At 36.3% G+C, this 17,951-nt stretch overlaps 3 protein-coding genes across 3 annotated transcripts; all 3 read left to right on the top strand.

Annotated features, from left to right (window-relative positions):
* The first annotated feature begins 220 nt into the window (after window positions 1–220).
* Window positions 221–5,089, top strand: LOC132167984 (protein XAP5 CIRCADIAN TIMEKEEPER). The gene is made up of 12 exons (XM_059579041.1): window positions 221–445; window positions 553–618; window positions 713–777; window positions 874–986; window positions 2,259–2,334; window positions 2,431–2,507; window positions 2,594–2,655; window positions 2,786–2,917; window positions 3,023–3,076; window positions 3,677–3,742; window positions 4,413–4,487; window positions 4,826–5,089. The coding sequence occupies exons 1-12, from the start codon at window positions 275–277 to the stop codon at window positions 4,874–4,876; spliced, it is 1,008 nt and encodes a 335-aa protein (XP_059435024.1). The 5' UTR covers window positions 221–274; the 3' UTR covers window positions 4,877–5,089.
* Window positions 5,090–7,268: 2,179 nt separating this feature from the next.
* On the top strand, window positions 7,269–11,959 carry LOC132167644 (translocon-associated protein subunit alpha). Its single transcript, XM_059578658.1, has 8 exons — window positions 7,269–7,467; window positions 8,359–8,523; window positions 8,615–8,665; window positions 8,902–8,990; window positions 9,665–9,742; window positions 9,844–10,047; window positions 10,376–10,447; window positions 11,587–11,959. The coding sequence occupies exons 1-8, from the start codon at window positions 7,398–7,400 to the stop codon at window positions 11,635–11,637; spliced, it is 780 nt and encodes a 259-aa protein (XP_059434641.1). The 5' UTR covers window positions 7,269–7,397; the 3' UTR covers window positions 11,638–11,959.
* Window positions 11,960–14,931: 2,972 nt separating this feature from the next.
* Window positions 14,932–17,554, top strand: LOC132168164 (proline-rich protein 4-like). The gene is made up of 2 exons (XM_059579267.1): window positions 14,932–15,136; window positions 15,488–17,554. The coding sequence occupies exons 1-2, from the start codon at window positions 14,968–14,970 to the stop codon at window positions 17,080–17,082; spliced, it is 1,764 nt and encodes a 587-aa protein (XP_059435250.1). The 5' UTR covers window positions 14,932–14,967; the 3' UTR covers window positions 17,083–17,554.
* The last annotated feature ends 397 nt before the right edge of the window (window positions 17,555–17,951 follow it).

Genomic DNA, 17,951 nt, shown 5'->3' with positions numbered 1-17,951 from the left:
AGCGAAGATTTAAGCGTTATTTTTCTTTTAATGATGTCAAGTTATCAGTCTGAGAACACAAGGGGGCGAAGCCACGTGTCCTTGATGCACAGCCAATGACCATGACAGCAAAAGGTCAGCAGATCCACGGTGTCTCAAATCACTCTTTAAATTTTCCCAATAGACCGCGTTTTACCTTATCACATCCACGACCTACATATGGAGAACATACCGTGACAGATTCGCACATTCACTTTTTCGATCTAACCCGAGAAAGAGAGAAAGAAGCAGAAAGATGTCGGGTATGGGAGACGGGTACGTGGGCACGGCCCAGGACGCCGTGCGAATCCGAAAGCTCGAGAAGCAGAGAGAAGCCGAACGCCGCAAAATCCAGGAGCTCAAGGACAAGTCCGCCTCCACCAAGGGCCAGCCGGGTCTCCTTCAGTTCGGCAAAAGCAGGGCCGAGGTCCGTACTCGAATGCACATCTAATTTCTAGGGTTTCCAATTGCTTTTTTGATAGCCTTGCGAAGCATACTCTATACGTGTGTTAATTCATTCGAGCCTTGTTTCAGGTTCTCGAGCACGCTTTTAAGAAGGAAACTGTGGGTTTGGTTACAAGAGAAGAGTATGTTGAGAAGGTAATAAAGATTAATTGCTGTTTGTTGTTAATGAATGTGTAATTTGCATAGCGAAGGGTGTGATTGGGTGCTTGTGATGCGTGCTTTGTTGTAGAGAATTAATATTCGGAACAAAATCGAAGAGGAAGAGAAGGAGAAGCTTCAGAAGCTACAGCAAGAGTGAGTTTGTTTAGAATTTTGTGTTAGTGTCTTTTTTTAGTGGGGTTTTTTGTTTGTGTTGTTTGATGGTTAATTTTGTTGTTCTTTGTGTTATAGGGAGGAGGAACTTCAATTAAAGAAGCGCAAACAGAGGAAGATAAAGGGGAATTCACGGTTATCATTCGCTGATGATATCGAGAATGGTAGTGAAGAGGAGGATGGTGAAAATGGTAGGCATATATTGGTTGTCTTAAAACCCAAAACTTTTAGTTTCTCCAATTACTTCAAATTGCTACCTATAGCTGTAATTTTTCACTTTATTATCCTTAATGCGTGCATGTTATGGTAATTGGGGAATTTGTAGATTTTAGGAGTTGTTTTAATTGTCACTTTTGATTTCGACGATCAACTTCTAATTATCATTCTTGTGAAGTTGAGCTATATTAGATTTCTTGTTTTGTGCTTGACCATGTGAAAAAAATGCTTAGTTTACTTTAAAAGAGATGACTTTTTCATCATTTATTTGATGATCATGTCGAAGTTTAGATGCCGGTATTCCTCCTTTTTGTAAAAAGTTCAGGTGCTGGTGTCCAAAATTTATTTCAAATATTCCAAATGGTGTTTTAGGTTGATTTATTTATCTTGCCGAGTTAGATGCCTAGGGGAAACATTTAGTTGAATTGATGCTCGGGTCAAGTATTCTATATGGCAAATTTCAACTAAATATGGTTCGTTGTGCTCAATTTCATGTATTCAAATGACTGCATTTGGATTTACATTCTGGGTGAGATCCGGATAAGGTGCTGATATGTGTTGATAGCTTTGTATTATGTATTTTACCTTGTAGTTTAAGGTTGTAAAATTTGGGTTTGAGTTAGGGGTCAAACGGCTATACAATTTTTTTCAAATATAGGTGTACAATCACTTATGACCTGTTGCTATACCCTGTATGTGCAGCAACAACTAACTGTTAGATGCATATGGATTTATATTCTATTTGTCAATGTTGCACTCATAGGCTTCATGACGAATGCACTTGATGAGTTGTTGGAATGATGCCATATGTTCAGCATGAAGAGTCTCTAGCCATCTAGATGGCTTACTTTCTGTTTACATTGTTTAATTTTTTGTAGAAGTTATCTTATGACAACTTGATGCATTGGTCCATTCTGAATCTGTATTCTGGACACTCAGCACTGCATTTTACTTTGTTGAAAATGTATTCATTGAATCTTGTTGGAGTGATATCCCTGGGAACGAAAAAAAAAATCTTGAAAGGCTGAATTTTTTTTTTTTTTAAAAAAATTCTTAATTGCTGTCATGAGTTTTATTGAATTTCTATTGAATTCAAATACTTGGTATTTAGTAGTTATTTCTAAAAGATGTTCTCCTTTTTTTCCCTCCTAAGAACAAAGTTGGATGGATGCAGACAATTAGAAATTTCATTTCTGGTTCTCTTTCTTTCCTATATTGAAGTAAGAGTTTCACATGTACTTTTGCAGATTCGCAATCAAAGAAGTTTCGGCATGGCAAATTTGGTAAAGATCCAACCGTGGAAACTAGCTTTCTGCCAGATAGGTATGGCAACTCTCTCTCTCTCCTCCCTTTCTCCCTCTGTCGCTCTCGTCTTGGTACTAACGTTTGATGTTAGAGGTGATGAGGAGACACTTTCAGTGAGCGGGAGGCGGAGGAACAAGCTGAACGTGAAAGGCTGCAGAGACAGTGGTTTCTTGAGCAGGAGCAGATTCGAAGTAATGCTGTGTTTTGACACTGTTAAATTTTGTATGAATGTGTGAAAACAAATTTTTTACTAAATCTGGCTTTTCATGTGTTTTAGATGAGCCTCTTCAAATTACTTACAGCTACTGGGATGGTGCTGGCCATAGGCGGGTAATTCAGGTAAGTGGTGGTACCTGAATTGCATATTATTGATATTGCTCGTAGTTTTCTCTTTCTCAAATTTTAGGTGATTGATATACTTTTTTTTCCCCTAATGTTCTTGACCCTGGTCCCTTTTCTCATCATTTAGGTACGCAAGGGGGATGCAATAGGAGAGTTTCTTCGTTCAGTTCAGCAGCAACTTGCACCTGAGTTTCGAGAAATTCGTACAACCTCAGTGGAGAATTTGCTTTATGTAAAAGAGGATCTTATCATTCCCCATGTAAGATCCTACTGAAAACACGTGTAGGTATGATTGTGATATTCAGCTGTTGAACATTTGCTAACTAATACCTCTTCGTTTGTTTTTATGATTATGGAATTGCAGCAGCATAGTTTTTATGAGCTAATCATTAACAAGGCGAGGGGCAAAAGTGGACCGGTAATGTTCAATTTTACAAATTTCATTTTATCTTTTTGTTTCTTTCTTCTTCTTTTTGGGGGGGGGGGGGGATTGGGGACATGTCAGCTTGCTTGTTATTTTACCCATGTTCCATCTGCCAGCCAAAAGCCAAAATTTTAGAGGTTAAAAAGAAAAGATTAGTATTTAGCATTTCTTTTGGTGGAGTATGTTGGTATGATAAAATTGTTCGACTATGCCTTTTTTGGGGTTGTCGACTAGTCTATTCATTTTTTGGGTTGTCTGGTTTGGGAAGTACGACCATTTTCTATTGCCTAAGATATAAGGAAAATAATATTGAAGTTATGCAGAATATGGCTCATTAGTAAAAAGTTTTTGCAATATGATGGATAGCTTTCGCCCTAAATCTTTTCATGTTTCACTTCTGCTGACACTGACTTCGTAAGTGCCACTTTAAGGGTTTTGTTAGTGAAACCTAATTAATTTGTAGATGACCAAAAAATCAGGTCCTTTCACTATAATGAGTGGCCTTGGTTTTCTTTCTTTTTATTTTAAGTTCTTTAGTATTGAATTGAGGTGACTTATTATCATATGCCATTTTTTCCCTTTATTCTTACACAGCTTTTCCACTTTGACGTGCATGAAGATGTGCGAACCATTGCTGATGCAACGATAGAAAAGGATGAGGTACATTCTCTTCCTACTTTTTCATTATTCATCACTTTGACAAAGGTATACAAGGTAACAGATGCACAAACAAGCCTGAATTATGGCTTTCCATTCTACTAATAATGGCACATACTAATAGCGAATGATTTAAAATGCATTTTAAGAGTCTGTTTAAGATTGCGTTTAGGAACTTAAAAAAGTATTTTTAGTACATAAAAACTTGTATCAATCAAAAATGGTTTGTTTGGTAAAAAGTTAAAAAAGCCTAAAACTGCGATTTGAAGAAGCTTAAAAATGAATTCTTTTCTAAAAAGCTCTTTCAAACTTTTTATATAGACAAAAGCTCTATTTACCAAAAAATCTTCAAACCTGCTCAAAGTCCATTTTTTAATGACATAATTTGCTATGATACAATCAATACTAGGCTTTGCTTTTTGGAAAATGTAATATGAAAAATGGCATATACATTTAAATCCTGACCCTTAACTGTATGGTAAGAAATGGATTGTAGTCCAGATGGCACTTATCAATTGGTGTGTAAGTTAAATTACCAAGCCCAAAAAAGAAAGAAAGAAATGAACTACATAAGATTTGATTACCTTCTGCAAATATTTCCCATTATAAATGTCTTTTAAATATCTGGCATCTCTTTGCTTTGATATTTATTTTTTCTTGAATTTTCAAACAGTCTCATGCTGGGAAAGTTGTGGAGAGGCACTGGTACGAAAAGAACAAGCATATTTTCCCTGCTTCGAGATGGGAGGTAAATTATATTTCTCTCTCATTGTATACACACTCATTTTAGATGGACAAATCAATTATGTTTATGGCACACCCTTGGCTATCAATCTAGATTGTCTATAGATACTAGGGTTCTATCGGTTCACATTCTAAATCAATTGTTTTAGAAGTATCACTTGAATGCTTCTATCTGTTGAGAAACTTGAGACATCTAGTGTGGTATAATATTCAGCTTGTCTAACTTATCAAAAAAAAAAAAATATTCAGCTTGTCTGATATGACAGGCATATCTGCTACTTGTTTTCATGATGCTGCTAAGGATGTTTTCTAATCACTTCTCTTCATCCTTTGGTTTGGCAGATATATGACCCAACCAAAAAATGGGAGCGGTATACCATCCATGGGGACTGATTAATTGTAGCAGACGACATGAGGATCGAGAATTTTGTGATATGCTTCTAAAGCAGTGGAACCTGGTTTCATCCGCAGTTGCTTCCGTATTGTTTTAGATTGTCTTACCTAGTGAATAGGAAAATGGGAATTGGTCTTGCCTTTTCCATATGAAAAATGTTTGTGATGGGATCTTAAGAGTCGATTTTAGTTCTATTTCCATCATTAATCTTACCCCACTCTTTCTTCTTGCTCTTAAATATATGGTAAAGAGAAACAATATTCTTCACACGACAATCACACTTTGCAAGCTAGTAACTTTTTGAATTAGTTCTTGTTAAAAAATAAAAGTAAAGGGTTACTAGCTCATGTCATGTCGGCAAGTGATTGTGGGGCTATGTCATGTTAGCATAGTGTGATTGCGGTGTGAAGCCGAGTAATGCTAGACTTGCAATTGGCTATAATTTTTTGTAAAATGTTAGACTTACAAATAAACTTTACAAAAATATTTTTACAAATTGATGTGACACAATATAATTGAGTTTTCTAAACTTTTACAAACAAATTTCTTGGCAACCAATCCCAAAATCCATTGACACATTGCGGAAGAATATGGTCTAAATCCACATACAACGCATTCGAATCATTAAAGACTCTAAGGGTAACCATAAATACTACAATACTAGACAGAAGTGATGCAGAAGCTGATCAGTCTTAAAATGAGATCTCAAGGTCGATAAAAGACGAAGAAGAAGAAGCTGTATTGTCGTTGTAGAGCAGTAACTGTCCATGTTGTTCATTGTGGAAGAGCAAGAATGATTTATTGTGACAAAAAATAAAGGAAATATTTCTTATTTTAATTATAAATTTGTGAAATAAAGTACGGCTCCCTCAAAAGGTCCGAAATTGTACTCTTGACGAAACTTTTTTTTTTTTAAAACCGTTTATAACAGAAACACCTGCCCTTGAATTTGTAATTGATAATCCTATTTTTGGTTTTTATTGAAAAATGAAGTTCGGAGGACTTTGTGATAAAGCGCACAACAACAAAGCTCTACTACGCGTGGCCACAATTACATTCTCTTCTTTCGAGTTGATTGTTGTCCGTTGACTACAAGAAAACAAGGATATGGAAATGGTTGTCTCTTGTGTATACTCGTTTGCACCTCCTGAATTTGCCAACAACTACCACTTGTTTTAATCTCAGCAAAAGTTCTACATTATGTTAAAGAGGATTAAAAGTAACAATTATTTGTTTTTAAGATAAGAACGGGCCGGTTACAATCGACCCACCTTTTGTGTCTATCCACCCGTAAGAGTAATAGATAGATTTTTTCCTCATTATCCGATTAACGAATTTCACCCCTTGTAGACAGGCAATTGAATATTGAAACTGCCCCCATTAGAAGGTGAATTTGGGTCAAGTTGGGGTTGAAATCCACTCCTAATTAGTGGTGCTCAACCTTATTCATCTCCACTAGCAATGATTGGGCTACATGGATGCGGATATGTTTGTTGCTACTTGATTGGCATAAGTAACATGAGTTGAATGACTACTTAACAAAAAAAAAAAAAACACTAAACTTTATAACTCCATTCAAATTACGTCATATTATTAATATGAAATCAGTGGTGAAAAAATGAGTGCAAATTGTTGCATTTTACAAAAACAAAAACAAAGGGAGGGTGGTCGCCCTAGTTGAGGGACAGTTGTCCTTCCGAAAGAGGGGTGGTGCAACTTTCTTTTGTTTTGTTTTATATTTAAAATATGTAATTTAGGTTAGATTGTCACACGGCAATGTATTATAAGTATTGATGTGTCTATCTAATTTTCATTTATTGTAAAAAATAAGTAAATCTATTATTAAATTTGTGGGACCCAATCAATTTCTTTGTCATATTTTTTGTATATATGAGATCACAGATTCTTAGTAAATTTACAAAAGATATATATGGACAATAGATTGATTTTTGGGATATGGTAGGTGTTCTTTAAGTGTTCTCTTAGTGTCCTCCTACTGTGATATAACTTTTAAAATTATCGTTGAATTTAAGATTATCATTATTGACTTTTAATCTATTAGTGATTTTAAAAATAACATCACAATTGTGAGGACACTGAGAGAACACTAGAAGGACACCTAATATTTTTTATTTTATTTTTAGGAAATAACTATTTTATATAAAAAAAAAATTAATAATCACAATCCAATTCTATAAAATTTAAATAAGAGGAATTAATTCTATAAATATGCTATTTACATCAACGAATTTGATGTTGCATTTGGAAATACAATGGTATTTTGTGTGTGAAGAACATCGTGCATAACACGGACATGTTTTTTTTTTAAAAAAAAACACAACATCGTGCTTAATAAATACCTTTATATTATAAGATGTTTGACCCAAGAACAAGAGTTCGGCTTTGCCTTGCCCTTATGTTTTAACCCACACGGTCTCGCTGTGGATCCCCATTTGCACAACAAAGAAAACCAAAACCCGTCTCAGACCAAACTCACCAACCCGTCCAAAGCTTCCAATCATGGCTATGAAGAACGTTAGGGTTTTCTTCCTCGCTCTCCTCCTCCTCCTTGCCTCCCCTCTCGCCCAAGGTTCGCTTCCTTAGCTCCAGATCTAGATCCACTCGCTTGCTGATACGAAGACTTGTTTCCATGTGAATTTGATTCGTTCCATTTCGTTGAATTTCGATTTTGCACGTTATGAAAAGTAGTCATTTAGGATTTGATGGTTGCATGCATGGTACGGTTTGCGATGATCTAATTTGGATTGAGATCTGGTTCCGTAAAATTCTGATCCTTTTTGAGTTTTGGGGTTTGATTTTGTTCGAGATTCGGTCCCTTCGTATTAGCTTCTGATTCTATGTTCAATTTTGCACTTGCATGGTTTGACTGAGTTTCATTGTAACTGTGGCATCGTTTGGGTACGTGTAGCTCTTATGATATGGTGCCTTTATTGCTTTTGAAAGCGAAATTTTACTTTGTTATAACGATTTCTTTTGAAGGTGAAGTTTGACTTGATTATTTGTTTGAGGAAAATTATGAAAGAAAGCGAGAGAAGTACTTAATGTCGGAAGTACTTCTTTTTCCCCTCGCTTTTGGAATTCAAACTTTGCCCTGATTTTTTATTTGGGAGACGGGAAAATCTTAATGTTTTCTGGGTTTTGAAAGGTGCGGACTTTCAAATTTACTTTCAGATTGCTGATTAAGTGGCATCTAATTGAAGATTACGTTAAAGTAGTGGATGCTTTATTTGATTTGATTATCCGTTTTTCATGGTGAATTTGTATGCTTTGCACCAGTTGCTTCACTGCTAGTAGTAAGTTGAATTCAGGTTGTGTTGCTCTGGATTTTGATCTACATTTTTTGTGAACTGGGTTTAGGGGCGTGGGGGATAATATCTTGTTTGAATGCATGAGTTTATTTTCACGACTTCTTGTGATATCTCGTCAATTCTGTCATAATTTAAGTTCTTTTGCTTGATAGTTGCTAAGTGCCAATCGGATTCAGACGTGGAGGCTACAGAGGCTGTTGAAGAAGTGGGTGATCTTGGGATCGTTGGTGAAGATGTCCAAGATTTTGGTGATGGGATTTTTAGCCCAGCTCCCGGAGTTGAGACAATATGTGTTTTCCCTAAGAATAGTGCTAGAGGTAATAGTCTCATCTATATTGTGCATAAAAGTGTCTTCTTGTGTTTTTATGGAAGATGCCTGTATATAATTCAGTTTTTTCCTTCTTGTAGTGGTGCCAGCTGGAGAAGAGACTGAACTATTGGTCGGAATGAAAAATGATGGTAATTGAATCCCTATTTGGTGGTGTTGTTGTCTTACTTTGTGTTGAAACGCCATGATGTTTTAAATCCATACTGCTTCTGCATTTTATCCTCTATTGGCTTCTCACTCTATTTTTTTAGTTCTTTTTGAAAGACCAACATATATTCATGTTGTTTGCATGTGTCACTTATGCAACTCCCTTTTTCATTTTAATATTTGGAGCGTAGCTCATTTGCTTCTTTGGATGAAAAAATAGGGGAGGCCACTGTGAACGTCATTGCAATTAAGGCCAGCGTTCATCTTCCTTTTGATCATAGTCTGCTGGTTCAAAATCTTACTGCACAGGTAAGTCGAGATATACTTGAATTTGATGGGGTGGTTTGTGTATATGTAGTTTCCAAGTTGGCTCCTTATTGTTTAAATGGCTATGTTGCATATGTTATATTAATGAATTATATTGTGTGTTGTGTTGAATTGGTATTTTGACATTTGCAGTTGCATGCTTGCCCTAGATTCATATGGGCGACTTTCATATGAGTGTAGGAAATGTTAAATCATTCTTGGTGTATTTCATCAATATAATTTTGCATGTCAAAATATTGTTTATGTTAGTAGAAAAATACCTATATTTTATATTACTTTGCGTTCTCTGTGAAATTCTTGTTTGAGTTTCCTTGTGTTTCGTAAGTTTTTTCTTGGCATATACATACAGCTTTACATTGGCACAGTCTTTTTTTGGTTGCATTTCTCCTACCCTTCATGTTTTCTATTCTTTTGTTACTGAAAGTTGTTGTAATTCTTAAGCTTTAGAACTTTTTCTGCCTTATTGCACTGGTTGGGGGTGGTGCCCTTCGAGTGGATGGGTTCTCTGGGGGTATGATTACCTAGACTATATGGAGGGGGAATTTTTTTATTTTTTCCTTTATATCTTATTGATTAAAACAGCCTTCTAGCTTTTTCTTGTTTGGTTGATTTCTCTTTGTTATTTCCTTGTTTACATGTTTGCTTTTTGATTATAGGCTTTTAACAACGCATCAGTTCCAGCTTCAGCACAGGCTACTTTCCCATACATATTTGCTGTTAGCAAGTTCTTACAGGTATTGCATTACTGTTTGAGTTATGTATGGTACCAATAATCAGTGTAAGAAATCACTCCAATATTTTGCTTGAGCTTAGGCATTTTATTCTTTTTGTGCAGCCTGGAACATTTGACCTTGTAGGCACCATCATATATGAAATTGACCAGAATCCTTACCAGAGCACCTTCTATAATGGCACCATCGAAGTTGTTGAGGCTGGTAATGTTCTCAGCATTGAGTCCGTTTTTCTTGTTACCCTTGGAATTGCCCTTCTTGTCCTCCTTGGCGTATGGATCCGTGGTCAAATAAAGAACCTTTCCAAGGTATGCACTTCCAATCCTGCAGTTTGTATTATTATGTCTTATCTGAGATTAAATATAGGATCTCATTAGCTTGCATCGATTGCTATTCTCCAAACTGACAATGCCAACTTTGTCCTTATACAAACCTGCAGTTAATGTGAACTTACCATATTATTCTTTCTAACATTCTAATTATGACATTGTGATTGGAAAGTTAATTTTTATCCTGGCCATCTTTGAACTCATTAGATGCTTGCCTTTTATCTCCTCAAGACTACATATTTTATATTTCTATTGTGGATATTTCCTTCTTATAATAATTCTGATCTGTCTGCATGTACTTGGTTAGAAAACTAAGAGGGCTCCCAAGGTGGAAGTTGGAACCAAGACTATGGATGCCTCAATGGATGAGTGGCTTCAGGTGAGTGGTTTATGCTTCAACATGGCACTGAATGTTCGCACAAATTGTTGTCCTGTTGATGGGAATTGAATGAGCTAGAGTTTATACAAACCAGTCTAGGGTACATAAACCCCTGTAATCCATATAATGAACATTAAATGAAAAAGGGCTAAATGCATTTTTTTTTTCTTGTGGTTTTGACAAATAGCTCATTGAATTTTAAAAAGCGATTAATCACTCCTTAGGGTAAGCAAAAAAAAAAACAAATTGGTCCGTGTTGTTAGAAAAGTAGACTAAATCTGTTAATGTGCCGCACCAGCACCAATCACAGTGTGACATGTGTCACTTTTAGTAAAAAAATTTTAAAAATTATTAAAAAAAATAAAATATAAAAATTATTGGATCTTACTGGCATAGGTCAACAAAGAGAATTCAACTCTCTCTTGGTCTTTCTGCACCAACTTCTCCTCCAACCAAAGCCTACTATCCAGCCCACGTCATGTCCTGAACAATGAACACTGCATATCCAGATTCAGGATTAAACAACCAATCATGCACATCCCTCATCAGATCAGCCAACAAATTGTCAACAAAAATCGTCTAGTTGCCTCTGAAGTTCCATTGCAGCCTCTTTATGCGATTCATCTTCTAGTCAATACAGACCAATAAAATTGGTGACCTTAAACCCTCATTTTCTCCGCCACACGTGATCAGCAGAACTGATCATTAAGCTTATATATATATATATATTTGCTTTTTAAATTTTTTAATATTTTTATGTTTTTTATTTAAGTGACACATGCCATACTATGATTGGTATTGATGTGGCACATTAACGGATTTTGTCAACTTTTCTAATGGCTGGGACGATTTTTTTTTTTTTTTGCTTACTCTAGGGAGTGATTAATCACTTTTAAAACTCAGAGCTATTTGCCAAAACCTCAAATCACAAGAATAAAAATGCATTTATCCCAATGAAAAATAGGAAAGACAGCAAAAAGCTAGCGAACATCTTTGTAGATTTTGATCTCTAGTATATAGAACTTTTGAAGGTCTATCATTCCACAGAATTATTTTTCTTTCTGTACTTCTGGCGATTAACACTATAATTGTGCTGGCTATTTCTGATATATTATTTTTCTGCCCTTTCCGATGCTCAGGGAACTGCATATACTCAGTCATTGTCAGGCAAATCGAAGAAGAAAAAGTAGATGACCATTCTCATCTGGTTCAGCTGCACAAGCCATTACACTGAAGGGCAGACTCTTGTAACTCTTGCTAGGCATTTGATGACTTTAAGAGAGCTCAAAAGGTTGGAGTAGTTTTGGAAATTAGACCAGAAAAGACTTGTCTTGCCTGTTGTAGCATTTGGAAGAAATTTTTTACATTTAAATTTTATTGGAGACGAAGTTGAGCATTTTGAGGTAAAACTAACGCAAATTTGAGTTAGGAAGGATACAATTTTCTGTGACACCACAAAATTTTCTTAGATTACATGCACTTTTTTATATTTAAATTTTACCATTGAAGTTTCTTGCGGATGCATCTGTGCTTGTTTTTCTTGTTTTCTAGAGCAAGGTTCTTCTTTGATGTAGGCCTGTTGAGTTACTTTGACGTGCATTCTGATGTGATCCCTGCAGCAGATATTGTTATAAAAATATCTGGAAAAAAACGTCATTAGATTTCCCGTCCGATGTCCATCTTGTGGTGTATAATATCCACCCCCACACATTCTTGAGATTGACCTTTGGAGATCGAAGGAAGCACACAGAAATTGCTTCCACTTTTTGTGAAGAACAAACATTCACAAGAACATTTCTTGTGGTTTCGATGAGTTGGAGGGTTTTGTCAAATTACATAATTTACTTCCGACTATTTTAATTTTTAGAGTGGGGGACTGTTTCTTGAAGTGGGGTTAGGGGTTGAGGATGATAATACAGCTTTTCCATGTGCATGTCCCGTGCTCGTTTTTGTGGCGGATTTAATGCCCCTTTTTCTTGTTTGGAAGTGGAACCAACTTAAATCTGGACCTTAAAATTTCAAAAGCACATGCAATAATAAATTTGCACCGAAACAATATACCTTGTATTTGAAAGCATTCTTATTGGATCTTCCGTTCTTTTTTCATTTGGATAGTGGGAAGAATTTTCTTGTTCCTGCTTTTGATAAAAAAAAATTAAAAAAAAAAACTACTATTTTACCCAAGTCTTTTTTAAATCCCTATTCCACCACTGTAGATGGGGTCTTTTCAGAAAAAAAGCTATCAGATTAGTTGATTAGTCCGGGGTATTTTCATTTATGATACATCTTAATATTAGAGCACCAATTTGCATAGAAAAGGTTAGGCATGGCATTTTCAGGTTTGATTATGCCGAGGTTTCCTAATAAAGTCATGTTTGTGATATTTTCTCATTAATTAAAAAAAAAAAAAGGTCAAATCTGACCAATGACGTATTAAGTTTTGTTTGGGACTTAACTACCATATGATTCATGAACACCTAATATTTATGCTCATTTATTTCATATTTAAAATGCCAGGACGTGAGCGTAGTTATTATGATCAGATTACACCGCCAAAAGGTTCTTCCATTTAGTGTGTCTGCATGATGCATCAACAATCAGTAACATTTCGCCTCCAGTCACGAATATAAACCATTTTAAATTTACAAACTGACATCATGCCATCACAACTAACATTTTAATGATTTTCAAATGTGTGTTGCTAGGGATATCACAATATTTATAAGCTGACATGACAATTTATGTGGCATTTATCACGTTAATTACTAAAATGTGAATTATCACGTGGCAAAATACACGTAACACCTATTTTTATAAAGATAAATGGTATATACTACATTTTTATTCCATTATTATCTTGATGTGCTACTGTCAAGCAGTTCTTGGATCAACCCTGTTAAATTTTTTTTTTTCAATGCTGAGTGTGTACCTAACAACTTAAAAAGTTTATTTGGGCAATTAAACCACCACCCTAGATGATGTGAACAATCATATTAATTTATAAAGAGAGTTATAGTAAACTCTGTAGCTAGTAGCTCATGCATTCTCCATTTCAATTAGGGACCAGATATTCATTGTAATATTTTTTCATATGATTTTAAAAGCCACATGCAATAAAAGACCAAAAAATGTTAGTAAACAAATAAGCAAACGAAATCACTAGTATTATATATATATAAATATATATAAACAGACATTCTTACTGTTACTGCATCCACAAAAGCCAACTTTTTTCAATACCTCCAGCTCGATTGAGAAAAGTGTACCTGTACTCCTCTGCTCCAAATAAAGTAGCTCACCAATAGTGACAGAACCTTGAGGTTTGCCTGGATTGAAGGACAGATGGGTGAGCCCTTGCACCTTCATGAGCTCAGGATGATAGGGATAAGATTAGGGTGCAATAGGTTTAATAGTTGAGTTGGAATTCGTTAAGATTATATTATTTAAATAAGAATTAGGTTATTTAAAATTAGTATTAAGATTAATTTAAGTGTCATTCTATTATACTCTATTTAAAGGCCATACTGTTGTTAATAAAATAATTAAAAAAATATATATTTGTGAAATTGTGACAATCTCCGTCCTTAGTAGAATTTTGTGGTTTTTCCTTTCATACTAGGTTATTCTGCATCTACCTCTCAAAGGTCCTTCTGCAGGTGTGTGTGAATCAAAATGTTACGATCTAAAGTGTTCTATATGGTTTAAATGCAATCTTAATCATGTGTATATAAATTATTAGGCACCCTCCCTTTTTTAAGTCTCTTTTCAACGGTGAGTTCTACTCAATGTTTGTATTATTTGATATTAGAGTTAGCTACCACATCGAGTATAGGATTGAACGAAAAAAAAAAAAGGACTACGGTTGCTCGTGTACCCTTTCTTCATAAGCTGATTTTTGGGTCAGTATCGATGGAGTGAGCTGGTTTTAGACATCCTCTCTGCATAAGCTAATTTCTAAAAGTGAGTTCTAAGTGATATTTCTATCAAAAATAAAAATAAAAAATTAGTTTGATAAGTGTAGGTGATTCACGTGAAGTTAATATGTACCTCAATTATGGTGATGCCTCTTTTTAGGCTTTGTACCTGTACGAGCTCAAGAATATTCAAATAATGTAGTTTCATTGCCAGTCTTGCATTGTATGGAAATTTTCAGTAATCTAACCCTTTGTCTTGAGAAAAGCAAAGAATTTATGAGAGCTAAAAGTTAGGTTTGGAGAGAGAGAGAGAGAGAGAGCAAAGAAAGTAGAGCTGTGCATGCAGTTGAGAACTCATTGAATGAAAGATAAATGGCCTTTGCCTTTGGTGATAAAGCTAGTGGGCATCGTGACTGTCTTTCTCATATATTTATGAAGGCCGTCTCAATGGGTCCCCGACCTCATGTGAAGCCCTTAAGTTTGGTGTCGGTAAGCCTTTGAAACCATTTCCCTAAGATCACTATAAAATAAGCCTTATGGGACTGTGCAATATCATGCTGTATCAAACCACAGAAGAAGCAAATAGCTTCTCATCTGCAGTTCCCAATGCGGATTTTTCCTTCCTGCAGAGGAGCACTTTTGTGCTTCTGGGTGATCTTGCTTTTTGCAGTTAGTTTCTGCTATGGTAGTGATAAGACACTACTCGAGGTAGTTGGGATTGGAGAATGTGCAGACTGTGAGCAGAGTAACATTAAGGCTAGCCATGCCTTCTCAGGTACTGTTCTTTTGATTTTTTGTTGTTGTTTTCTTTTCCTGGAACCATCATGATAAGTGTTGTTCTTGTTCATGTTGGCTGCATCATTCTTTTATATGTCAATGCTGGTTTTTCCATGCATTACAAAAAATGCAATGTTGGCATGATTTTACCTTATTTGCTCTTAGCTAATTTTGGTTTTCATTTGTAAGTTTTTTGGCATAAGCCGTGATTTAATATTGTATGAGAGCTAAGGTCCCGATTTCGAACCTTTAACACACATTTCGGATGTGAAACTGCTAATAAGACTTATAATGCAAAAGACAAACAATCTTGGAAAACAACAGAATGATTTTGTGCATCACTGTGCAGGGCTTCGTGTGACAATTGACTGCAAGCCAGAAAATGGACACTTCAAGACAAGAGCAGCAGGGGAGTTGGATGAAGAAGGAAAGTTTAAAGTGTCTCTTCCTCAGGAGCTCGTGGTAGATGGAAAACTGAAGGAAGAATGCTATGCGCAGCTCCACAGTGCATCAGCTGCACCATGCCCTGCCCATGATGGCCTACAATCCTCCAAAGTAATATTCAAGTCTAAGGCCAATGGGAAACACACCTTTGGGCTGGCTGGTAAACTCAAGTTCTCCCCTGTGACGTGCACTTCAGCCTTCTTTTGGCCTTACCACAAGCACCCACCACTACCCAAATGGCCACCTTTGCCTAAGTTGCCACCCTTCCATAAATCTCTTCCTAAGTTCCCGCTTCCACCATTCCCCTTTCCTCCTAAGGTCTTTCCCCCACTACATCCAAAGATCTTTCCTCCCATATATAAGAAGCCTTTTCCACCACTTCCACCAAAGGTATTCCCTCCTATATATAAGAAGCCTCTCCCTCCACCAACGCCTATTTATGAGAAGCCACTTCCTCCACCAACACCTGTATATGAAAAGCCTCTCCCTCCACCGACGCCTATCTACAAGAAGCCACTTCCTCCACCAACACCTGTATATGAGAAGCCACTTCCTCCACCGGTGCCTATCTATAAGAAACCACTTCCTCCACCGGTGCCTATCTATAAGAAGCCACTTCCTCCACCACCATCGCCTACCCGTAATAAAACACCTATCTATAAGAAGCCACTTCCTCCACCAGTACCTATCTATAAGAAACCATGTCCTCCACCGGTGCCTATATATAAGAAGCCACTTCCTCCACCAGTGCCTATCTATAAGAAACCACTTCCTCCTCCAGTCCAGTTTATAAAAAACCACTTCCTCCACCCAGTGCCTATCTATAAGAAACCACCTCCTCCTCCAGTTCCAGTTTATAAAAAACCACTTCCCCCACCCGTACCTATCTATAAGAAGCCACTTCCCCCACCAACTCCAGTTTATAAAAAACCACTTCCTCCACCGGTTCCAATATTCAAGAAGCCATGTCCACCTCTTCCTCCCGTTCCAATCTATAAGCCAAAACCACCAATATACCACAAACCTCTTCCTCCAATTCCAAAGATCCCACCATTTCATAAGAAGCCACTTCCACCTCTTCCTCCAATCCCAAAGATCCCTCCATTTCATAAGAAACCACTTCCACCTCTTCCTCCAATCCCAAAGATCCCTCCATTTCATAAGAAGCCACTTCCACCTCTTCCTCCAATCCCAAAGATCCCTCCATTTCATAAGAAGCCACTTCCACCTCTTCCTCCAATCCCAAAGATCCCTCCATTTCATAAGAAGCCACTTCCACCTCTTCCTCCATTTCCACATCTTCCTCCATTTCATAAGAAGCCACTTCCTCCTCTTCCTCCATTTCCACATCTTCCTCCATTTCATAAGAAGCCATTTCCACCTCTTCCTCCATTTCATAAGAAACCATTTCCACCTCTTCCTAAGGTACCTCATAAGTATTTCCACCATCCCAAGTTTGGAAAATGGCCTTCCTTGCCACATTTCCCTCCTCCTGCTTAGGTACTGCAGTATTTATTCCAGATGCAAGTGTAAAGTGTAAACAATGTCGTTTAATGTGCTGATCAAGGTTGGTGTGGAATGTTATTAACGGCAATAAAGCCTTCAATGAAGAGAGATTACGCAAATGAAAAGGCATCCAGAGAGGTGGTGGTTTGGTGGGGGAAGCAAGCATTGTTTATTACTTTGTTCACGTTAGATGTGTGTGATTGTGTGATTTTTTCTTGCTACGTACGAACTTCTACAGATGTACTCAAATGCATTTGACTTCTGTAATAATGGTACCTTTTGTCTTGTAATTTATATATATATATATATATATATATATATATAGTAGCTTTTACTAGCTACTTCATTTATTCTCAATCAAAACAAGTTCAGATGCCAAAGTACTGTTCAAAAACGACTCCTTGTACTTCATACGTGCTTGTACTGATGTATATATGCATGTGCGTCAAGCTCATGCTTTGCTGTCCTTGAGCTCTAAAGGTTCACATGCAGTAGATGGATTTGCTTTTTGTACTCTATTTCATCTAGAGAGGGGGAAGAAACATGACTTTGACTGCTATTTAGCCAAAAAAAAAAAAAAAAACAAATATATTAAGCTCTATTTGAGTTTGTAGCGTTAAAAATATCATTAAAAAAGTAGCAATTTTAAAAACGCAATCGAATATTTAATAAAATCACAATTTTTAAATATTCGATTTAATTTAAAATTGGACTAAAATCACAATTTTTCTTTACTAAAATATACAATTTTTACGATTTAATTTAAAATTGGACTTTTGGCCCAGGAAATCCGACTCGCCAAACGAACTCTAATTACTTTCTCCAACCCAAATAGACCCAAACGGAAAAGCCCAGCCCAAAAG

The sequence above is a fragment of the Corylus avellana genome, chromosome ca1 (assembly GCF_901000735.1).
Source record: "Corylus avellana chromosome ca1, CavTom2PMs-1.0".
Taxonomy (NCBI): Eukaryota; Viridiplantae; Streptophyta; class Magnoliopsida; order Fagales; family Betulaceae; genus Corylus; species Corylus avellana.
Note: the sequence above shows the minus strand (reverse complement) of the source record. Positions and strands in the feature narration are given on the sequence as shown.

Coding starts and splice junctions, on each gene's coding strand:
- LOC132167644 (XM_059578658.1), top strand. CDS start 7,398: ATGGCTATGAAGAACGTTAGGGTTTTCTTCCTCGCTCTCCTCCTCCTC. Junction 7,468..8,358: donor TGCCTCCCCTCTCGCCCAAG/GTTCGCTTCCTT, acceptor TTTGCTTGATAG/TTGCTAAGTGCCAATCGGAT. Junction 8,991..9,664: donor TTCAAAATCTTACTGCACAG/GTAAGTCGAGAT, acceptor TTTTGATTATAG/GCTTTTAACAACGCATCAGT.
- LOC132167984 (XM_059579041.1), top strand. CDS start 275: ATGTCGGGTATGGGAGACGGGTACGTGGGCACGGCCCAGGACGCCGTG. Junction 778..873: donor CTTCAGAAGCTACAGCAAGA/GTGAGTTTGTTT, acceptor TTTGTGTTATAG/GGAGGAGGAACTTCAATTAA. Junction 3,743..4,412: donor CAACGATAGAAAAGGATGAG/GTACATTCTCTT, acceptor ATTTTCAAACAG/TCTCATGCTGGGAAAGTTGT.
- LOC132168164 (XM_059579267.1), top strand. CDS start 14,968: ATGCGGATTTTTCCTTCCTGCAGAGGAGCACTTTTGTGCTTCTGGGTG. Junction 15,137..15,487: donor GGCTAGCCATGCCTTCTCAG/GTACTGTTCTTT, acceptor ATCACTGTGCAG/GGCTTCGTGTGACAATTGAC.